Source organism: Microtus ochrogaster, chromosome 1, assembly GCF_000317375.1.
Source record: "Microtus ochrogaster isolate Prairie Vole_2 chromosome 1, MicOch1.0, whole genome shotgun sequence".
Lineage (NCBI taxonomy): Eukaryota > Metazoa > Chordata > Mammalia > Rodentia > Cricetidae > Microtus > Microtus ochrogaster.
This window is the reverse complement of record NC_022009.1, coordinates 93846276-93856152: the sequence shown is the minus strand read 5'-3', so window position 1 is coordinate 93856152 and position 9877 is coordinate 93846276. Positions and strand designations below refer to the sequence as shown.

Below are 9877 nucleotides of genomic sequence, written 5' to 3'. Positions count from 1 at the left end.
AACACTAAACACACAAAAAAATAAAATCTTACCCATGAGCACCCAGTCTTGACTTCTGACTTGCAGCTGTGACACACGCTGCTGTTAGGCTCCCGCTGATGAAGGGACATCAGGCCACAGCCTATAGCTTGTGCTTCAGAGCCCCAGCCCCAGGCTGGCCATTCGCCTGGCTAGGTTCCTCACGTTCCAGGCAGGACCTACTTACCAATGATTTAATTACATGGTTTATGCTGGCCAGACATTTAAATGCATTGATCCGATAATCTTCTCCCTCTGTTTCCATTCCAAGAGAGTTAATCATAAACTCTCAAGTGGAAGGACACAATACCAAAGCAAAAATTTTATCTGTTTTCTCTATCAATAACGAAATAGCTCAGAATAATTTACTAACAGGGAAATATGTATTAATATTAGGGATTCAAGTCATGGATAATTCTGTATCACCACAAGATGGAGTAAGAGTTCAACACATACACACCCACACACCCACACACCACACTCCCATGTTATAGTAAGTCACAGTGCTGACTTACTCTACTCTGCCATCTAGTGGTTATACGATCGGGCATTATTCTACTGGATCTGTCTCCCACGCAAGAATAAACACAAGGAATTGGTTGAGAGAAAAGACTGAGCACATAGAGGAACGTGGTAACATCACAGCACAGCAGCAAGATGCTAAGAAAAGGCCAGGCTGGAATTTCAGCTGTCAAAACAAGCTCAGAAAAATCAAAATAGAATCTACACCAGACGTGAACCCAGTACTTTGGGGAGGAAGGTCGGGATTTCAAGGTCATCCTTAGCTCACACCTTGCTGGGATGGCAGGCGCAGGGCCTCAAGCGCGTCCCAGGGAAGGAAAAGGGTAGGATCTCAAGCGACTTGAACTGTGGATCTGATCACTTAGATTTATAGCCAGTTTATAGGATTTTCTTTTCATCGAGCGCCGCTGCCTTTAAATTAAGGGGACATAATTTTAACTTTTGTCAAAAACTGCACTCCTTGGTAAGTAAGATGTCAGATAAATTAATCAAGGAAGATAATCATTCCCTGAAGAAAAAAGAGAAGACATGATCAAACAATCACGTAATAACAGAATCCACAGGCAATGCAACTTCTCATTCAGACTGCAAGGTGTCTGCTGACCTCCGCATGTTACCGTGGCATGTGTCCCCCCAAATCATAAAGTGTCTTAATCAACAATCCATCTTTTCCTTAGTTTAATGAGGGGAAAATGTGTTGGTGATGCTTACAAACACAGAAGGAGTAACACCAATTTTGGTTTTTGCTTTTTTAAAAAGGTGTTTTATTTTCTTTGAGTGTTTCTGAATTTCTCAAAGTACATGTATACACAAAATAATATCATAAAATACGCATTACAAGCTGACCACACTTTTACAGATAATACATCATTTCCTGAACAAAGTGACTGGCTCAGAACGGCCCCCTGCAGAACAGACCGGCACCCTCTTAAGTCTACGCGAGCCCAGCTTGGTTTGTGCCCTCCCTACAGCACAGGTGAGTAAAAAAGCTCTGAGTGCTCACAGTTGCTTTCTAAGGTTGAAACTTGAAAACTGCCTTTGCAGTAAACACAAATCCGTGTTATGATTTACACACGACAACCTAATGAGAAGGCATTTATGAATCAACACTCCCGTCCTTCCTTCCTTTTTCATTTCTCTCCCAGCATTCTCTTTCTTCCTTTTTTTCTGTTAGGGGTGCAGTCCAGGCCTCACAGTGCTAGCAAGCATCTGATCCCAGCTGCAGCACCACCTCTGCCTACCGTAGATTTCTTCCCCCCAGTGGTGAGGATTGAACTCACGGCCGTGGAAATGCTTGGGAAGAGCCACTAAGTCACAGCCCCAGAAGTAACTTATGAGAACAAGATAAGATAGCCAGTCTGCTGAGAAAGAAAATAATAAATGTAGCGCATTGAACCCAGCTGTTTCTGCCAGTGCGAATCAGTCCTTGCGAATCATACTGTGTTCAGCGCAAACAAACCTGAGAACTTCGCAGCTGGAATGTCCTTAATAAAACATGATGACAATTGATGCTAGTAGAACTTGAATACTACAGCTTTGTAAATATAGCATAAATGAAATTTAGAAGTCAATTCAAATATTTAAAAATAATTTATTTTTTAAATTCCACAAAATAAAACTATTATTTACATCGGTTACAATAGCACTAAGAATTAGAAATAAATTTGTTTCGACTCTTGAAAACAATTATGAGCATAAGACAAAATTTAAAAAAAAAAACAAAAAGAAAAAACTAAATGCTTCTCGTAGGTGAACGGTCATGTGACTGCTGACATGCCCACTGGCAGATATAAACAGCAGACACCTTCAAAACAAATTAATTTATTTACACAAGCATTCCAACAGAGCCCAGTTGTTTTCAGTTACATGTGCAAGATTTTGAAGAATCACAAAAGTCAAACTGTCTGAATCTACATACCCAACTTATGCCAATTCAGAAAGCTCCACGTCAACACAGCACTGTGAAATCAGCCACATCCCAAAGCCCACAGGCCTCGCGACAATTACAGTCAGCTGTGCGTTGTTTTGTTAAAAAAGAAAGAAAACAAAAAAAAAAATCCTTCAAACTGTGTATATACAGAAAAATATGCATCTTTCATATACATTTCTGAACTTAAAACCTATATACAAAATCCTTCCTTGCTTTTGATACGTTCAGATCTGGACTGACAGTGACGGTTTGACCCTAGAGTTCCAAAGAAGAGACGAATACAGCGTACTGGATCTTCCGTAAGGAGGAGCCGGACTGTCATCTGGTCCTTGTGCGTGCCTGAAATGTACTAAAGGGATTTTGTAAACAATGGCCTTCCAGAAGACAGGAGGCCAAGGTGCAGGACTACAGGATCTCCTAAGGTCAATCAGACCTTGTTTGTGGAATTCATCTTGCCAGAAAAACAGACAACCATTTTTCTTCCTTTTTGTTTTCTGATTATCACAATTAAACATCAGGAGATGCTAATGCTGATTTCAAGGACACGCGGCTTTTGGGTGAGCCGAGGCCGCGCTGTCACGGTGAGTTGTCCCTGGAAGCCAGAGGTTTCTCTGGCAGGTCACCGGCAGACGCAGGCAGAGCAGCAGGTGGTGGCGGTGTGGCGGCGAGCGACGGAAGTCTCCGCCGAGTACTCTCCTCCCCAGGAGCAGATGACTGTCTTTTCCTTTCAAATTCCTCACTAATGGGGGGCTGCAAAGCAGGAAAGACAACAGAGTAGACACTTTCACTGCCCCCCACAGAGTCTAAGGCCAAGGCTTTCCAGCCAGGACTCCCATGCTGCTTTGCAGCACACAATGAATTCTCACAGCAACTCCAGGGTTATATTGACGTTTCTTTGGCAGGCTGGGATTAGCTGTTCAGTCTACGTAAACTTGAGACGTTTCTCTCACGTTTGAGGGATTAAGCACAGAGAGGGGTTCGTCCCTCCAAGAAAACACTCGGCTGCGTTGCGGTTCTACCCCCTTCCTTACCCTGAGCTCCTGTTCCGGACGCTCCGGTGTCTAATGGTTAACAGCTGAATGGGACCAGAAAGCGGAGAAAGGTGCCAAGCCAAACAGCCTCAAGCTGGTTTGACATTTCACCCAGGATCCCCGTGCTAGAGGACTAAACAGTATTATTGAGGATACGAAATCCAAACACCTTCAACCCCTTTAGACTGCAAGCAGTACTCCGTGCTGCGGGGTCTTTCTTCGGCTATAGATCCAACTGTATGAATACCATTAAGCTAATAGTGTTGAATCTGAAAAACAAGTTAAAACGGTCATCTTCTCCTGCCGTCTGTTGTACTTGTGGTTTACACTGAGGCAGGAATGACGTCTTTTCTACTTTTCAGCCCCACCCCCACACCATTCCCTCCTTTGCAGTTATTTTCTTGGTTTAACCTTTTTTTTTTCCCATTTGAAATCAAACCAATTAAAACACCTACCAATTAACATTCTTGCATTAATTTGCCAGGGATCTATCCTACAAGCACACTAGGATCAACCCTTACACTAATTTTATTATGAAGAAACTATAAATGCATATCAGCACACGTTATAAAAATTATATGGACAAAAGCACATTACAAAGTAGAAAGTTTCTGCCAGGGAGTGATAACCCACACCTTCAGTCCTGGCACGCAGGAGGCAGAGGCAGATGGTTCTCTGAGTTCCAGGGCTGCCTGGTTGACAGAGCAAGTCCCAGGACAGCCAGGGCTACACAGGGAAACCCCATCTGGGGGGGGGGGTGCTGGAGAGATGACTCCGCAGTTAAGAGCACTGGCTGTTCTGACAGAGGATCAGAGTTGAGATCCCCAGCAGCCACATCAGGCGGCTCACAGCCTCTTGTAGCTCCAGCTCCAGGGGATCCAAGGCTCTCTCCTGGTTCTGCGGATTGTCTCCATACACGTAGAAAAACCAGGGGGCATCACCTTGGTTAGGGGCCATCTAAGTATGGTTGCACATCCAAATTCAAATGCATGACAACTGTACCATTGCTCAAGACGTTTGCATTTGGGAAATTGCATGTGTGCTTGCTCACTCCATGTCCTCAGCTTTCACACAGATACTGGGGAATCTGCTACAGGCTTAGCAAGTACTTTGCCAACTGAGTCATCTCCCCAGCCATTTCCCAACTCTGGGAAATCTAAAGGAAGAAAATATTTTTTTTTAAATCTATTTTTGTACCTGCTTTCAAAGTTTAATGTCAAAAGTGAAAAGTTAAAATTTTAAAATTAAAAACCAAAAGATTTAAGATCAAGATTATAAAAATGTGTTAAGTTATAAAGCTGATAAAAAAAATAGGGGAAAGAAATTAAAACTTACATCAACACGGAAGTCTTCTAACTTCTTAAAACTACAGAGGTACTCCTGAAGTTTTGGGTCGACAGACTGTGTCTTAGATCGAGAATACTTCAAATAGGCCCAAAATTTTTCCAGTCCATATAGCTGGCCTTAAAAACCAAAGAATATATGTCACATGGAACTAACAACTATGATCCCACCAGCAGTGCACCGCTTACGGTCCATTAAGACATACACTAAGTCAGCAAAGGTGGCGGCTAAGAGTCACTCTTCATTTGTTATATAACAGGCACAATTTCAGTTTATCTGACCCCCACGTAACCGGACTGGTGAGGTGGTTCCTTATCTCTGCATTACAGATGGGAACGCAGGAGCTGGCAAGGTGGAAGAGCCAGCCTAAGTCACGTGGCTACTATCAAGGGGAAGGGACTCAGAGCCTACACTCTGCACAGTAGAATTTTGCCTTGACAAGCACACCTAGCTATGCTCCCGAGAAGGAGCACCAGTGAGCAGCCATGCTTATCAAGAAGTTAGTGTTGACATACAACTCCATAAGGTAGAGAACCTCACAGGCTGGGTGGTGGTGATACACACCTTGAATCCCAGCACTCGGGAGGCAGAGGCAGGAGGATCTCTGTGAGTCTGAGGCCAGCCTGGTCTACAGAGCAAGTTCCAGGACAGCCAGAGCTGCTACATAGAGAAACCCTGTCTCACAGAAGGAGCTGTCTCACTATATGGTGTCATGGTGTTGCACCTTTATCAAGAACTGTAACAGTGGGCAGGGTCTTAAGTGATTTGTCCTGAAGATAAAAATCTTCAAGTTCTTTTCTAAAACTACGTGTGTGTGTGTGTGTGTGTGTGTGTGTGTGTGTGTGAACGCGCACACACTGCCTGTGTGCACACATGTAGGTTTGGGCCAAGACGCTTGTTAGAGCGGATTCTCTCCCTTCACTACAGGGCTACAGGTTTGGTGGCAGTGCCTTTACCCAGGGTCATCTTGTCAGCCTTCCTTTCCATTTACTGACAGTTCAAGTCTACAGTTTCCAAAGACAGTGTTTGCTTTTACCAGATTCGTAGTCTTTTTTGGTTTCCTCTTGAAAATCCTTAAAAATTTCTTGTCTGAATTTCTTTTCCAGTCCATAACTATAAAACCTGAAAAGACACTCTAATCCATACCTGTGGAAAGGAAGAAAAAGGCATAAAACTGGCTTTGCTAAAATAATGCAAGCACCTCATAGTGGCATTTCCTACCTGGCACAACCCTTAGCCAAGGCCGTTCAGTAGTATTTCTTATTTTTGTTCTCTGAGCCAGTGTCTCACTCTGTACTCACGGCTACCCTAGAACTCACAACGTAGCTGTAGCTGGCCCTGAACCTGCTAGCCTCCTGCCTCAGCACAAATTGTTAAAGTGCAGGAGTGCTTTTTCCTAAGAGCTGGTAAAAGACTCCGTGACTCTGGAAATGTTTTAGATTTTTCTCTTGAGTATAATCTTTTGTCTGGAATGGTTCACATTTTTCATCTCTTCAACTATAATGGGCTAAGCTTAATTATAGAGCTCTGGATGTTATAAAGTATATTCACAGCAGATCTATAACATCACTTAACAAATCAAAAAGGCATTTCCCCTGTTTCTTCTTTCCTAACTACCTAGAGAATCTGGTACAAGTACTGAGGCTTCTGCCTTGGCCGCTCCCTTCTCTTAGATCAGCGCTCTGTGAGTAGCTACTGTAATTGTCTGCTCTGTCCCTTAAAGAGACAAGCCATGCCCACTCCCTTCTTGTCCACTGAGGCATGCTGATCTTCAGCTTCCGGCCTGAGTCCCTTCCTTTTCGTCTCCCTCTCGAAGAGGGAGCTTCTGTCTCTCCCTTCTCCCCACTTCTCCCCTTCCCCCTTCTGTTTCTCTCCCTCCCTCACTCTCTCTCTTTCTCTCTCTGCTCTTCTCCCCTTCTCCCCTTTCCCTTCTATAACCCACTAAATAAATATCCAACCTCACTCTGCATGGTGTGCCTATCCATGTCTCTGTCTCTCATCCACCCGCATGGCTCCCTTGCCCAGGATGTGGTCTCGTCGTGTGCCCATCTGTCTGTTTCTCCTCTTGGGACTGGCTGCTCCATCAAGGTCTCTCAGCCACCATGCAGCTCTCTGCTTGGGACTCACTGCCCCTTGTGGCTCACTATGGCCACTTAGGGAACTGCGGCCATCCCTGCCAGGTACTGGCTGCTCTCGGGACCTGCGGCCCACTGTCTGCTGCCACTTTGGGGACCTGTGGTGTGGTCTCGGGACCCACTGCTCACTGCCCGCTGCCTGCCATCACTTTGGAGGAGTTGTGGCGTGGTCTCATGGACCCAATGACTGCTGCAGCCACTCAGAGATCCGCAGTATTTTACTTAATCCATTACAGCTATGCTAAAGAATACTCTATGAGACAGCTGTGGCTAGGAAATGACGCCCTGGCCAACAGCCAAGGGAAGGAGCCCAGGAAGACACTGCAGAGACGCCAACCCTGGAAACGGCCTGCATGGAACTCTATGAGGGACCTGGGTTGGAGCTACCTGGCCAGATGGGTTTATAAACTTGCCCTTAGGCGTTAATAAGGGTTTGCTCTAATATGAGTTTAGGGTTATTTACTGCACAGCAACATACCACAAATATAACCTGTATTCCATTCACGCTGTGGTTATTTTCAGTCAGACTACTTGAAATGATGTTTTTAAAAAGAATATTAGAAACGGCAATAGGAAACATTTGACCTGTAATTCTCTTTTGCATCTTCCCAAGCAAGTTGTCTAAATTCCTCGTACATTTTCCTGTTGAAGTGGTCTCTGAGGAAGAAGGACCAGAAACGAAAGAGGGTGTTCATTTCCTGTGACTGTCCAATTCCTAGGCGTTTTCTCTCTGGAAAGAGAATACCTCAAAATGAAAAAACAAAACATGAAACAACTCTGAAACAGCATCTGAGATTCTGCTAAATCGAGGACCAACAGTAAATCTATGACACACTACTCAAGTTATGAATACTTGTCAACAATACAGCAAGAATGTACTAAATTCATTTACTAATGTGTTTAAGCTATAAAAAAAAACAAGAAAATATAAACTAAAGGTACTTATTTAGGACAAAATAAAAGGCTATCTTAGTAAGATATAAAGTGACAGTTTAAGTTTTAGAATCTCCTGCACATCAGTGCAGCTAGACAAAGGCAGGCACCTTGTCATTTAGACTGAGTTCCCTACCATGTCAACACAGCTAGACGAAGCATCTTACCACTTAGACACCTTCGGCGATACTTGTGGTACATTTGCTGGGTGAAGCCGTTTTCCTTCAGCAGTTCATGAGAAGGATGCTGGAACTTTGGGAACGAGTGGGGCGTGCAGCTGCAGTCTCCTGGGAGTGGTGCATCTTCTGCAGGTGAAGCATTGGACCTGCTGTTTGAAGATAGGAAAAACTATCAGTGGCTCACCCAAAATAAGGGGACTGGATTCTCATCACCAGAACTCATGTGGATGCTGGGTGGACGCGGCAGCTGCCTGCACTTCCAGATTCAGAAGGTGGAGCCAGGAGATCCCTGGAGCAATTGCCTAGAAATATTAGCCATGTCAGGGACTCTTTTCTAGGCTTGACTAAAAACACCAGCTTCAATGAGTAAAGTAGAGAGGACATCAGCTTCCATCCTCCAAGTGCCTGCGTACACAAACCCACACGCACAAAGGAGGAACAGAAAACTCCCCAAACATAAAGCAATGTGTGCTTCTATTTCTCCATTATTGACTGCCTGAGCAGTGTCAAGCCATGCTTAACTATGTACACATCTGGAGGCCCAAAAATGAGCCTATTTCCACCTTGTCTGAAGGGCAGAGAGGTCAGAGAGTTTGAGGCTGCTCAAAATTGTTGACAACTACTAGGATTATGCATCCTGACCGAGGTGTGGTTACTTGGTCCTTTTGACAGTAAGATGGTCCATACAGGTAGATCCACTTCACCCTGACCAATATGCAAGATATTCAAGAATACTACTGCTCCTTCTTCTAAAATAGGAGGTTTGACCTTGGCAGTGGTGGCCTTCCAGAGACTTAGTCCAAGGTGGGTTCACTGCCTAAACAACAGAATGCTTCGTCAAGAATTAACGACTTGATGGCTCAAGTATTGAAGCAAGTCACTGTTGTCCTTTGTACTATGTTAATGTAGTCTTTTGTTTTCTTCCCTCTTTTGTATTGGGGTATAAAAGGGGCTGGAAAATAAACACGGGTGAATTCAGCATTCAGTATATGCTGAGGGGCCCTCCCGGTTACTGTCCTACATTTTAGCGATTCTTTCTTATCTCTGTTCCTCCTACTTTACATTTTTCTAATCCTCGCGCCCTACCCTGCTAAGTGGTATACTGTGGAAGCATGGTCTCAGACACAGAAGGTCCAAAACTGCATCACTCAGAACAATGCCACAAATTCACTAAAACTCTAAAGTGAAGAAAAAGAAAAGGAAAAAAAGAAAATTTAACAGCTCATTTACTCTTCCAGGTTGTTAAATTTATTTGAGAATAGTTTTGTTGTTGTCAACATTACAGTACTAGAGAAAACCTCAACTAGATTAAGATGAATGATGGAGATGAGAGATAAACTCAGACAGGGTAAGGCTAATAATCTCACACCTGCATGTGCCTATATTAGTCTCCCTCTGAAGGACCGACCACCATGGGTTTTCTTCCATATGACCCTGTAATTCAAGTGTAGGTCTTCCTCTGCCTCCACCTGGATTCACTATTCTTCATCTACCTTGCTACCAAGATCCTCCTAAGACAGCAAGCAACCTATGTGAGCAATTTTCAAAGTTCAGGCAGCCCCTGAGGGTACAGGAGAACCTTCCCAAAGCCAGCAAACCCAAAAACTGTTTCCATACAACACTAAGACACGGCCGGCTCTTTCGAGTGTGCTGGAGTCCACCCTAACAGGTCAAAAAAAATGGTGTGGGCATAAGCCAGGGCTGCGGCCAAAGTTTATTCATGACTACAGTCTTTCCTACTGTGTGCCTGCAGTGATTTCATGACTATAGTCTTTCCTACTATGT

The 9877-nt window shown here is 44.1% G+C and overlaps 1 protein-coding gene across 1 annotated transcript in view; it reads right to left on the bottom strand.

The window, feature by feature from the left end:
- Positions 1-3046: 3046 nt before the first annotated feature.
- The window catches only part of Larp1b (La ribonucleoprotein domain family member 1B), a 105324-nt gene continuing 98493 nt past the window's right edge, over positions 3047-9877 (bottom strand). Inside the window, 5 exon segments of the mRNA XM_013348107.1 lie at positions 3047-3220; positions 4837-4964; positions 5882-5991; positions 7566-7710; positions 8081-8241. Of these exon segments, the coding sequence (XP_013203561.1) occupies positions 3047-3220; positions 4837-4964; positions 5882-5991; positions 7566-7710; positions 8081-8241 (718 nt within the window).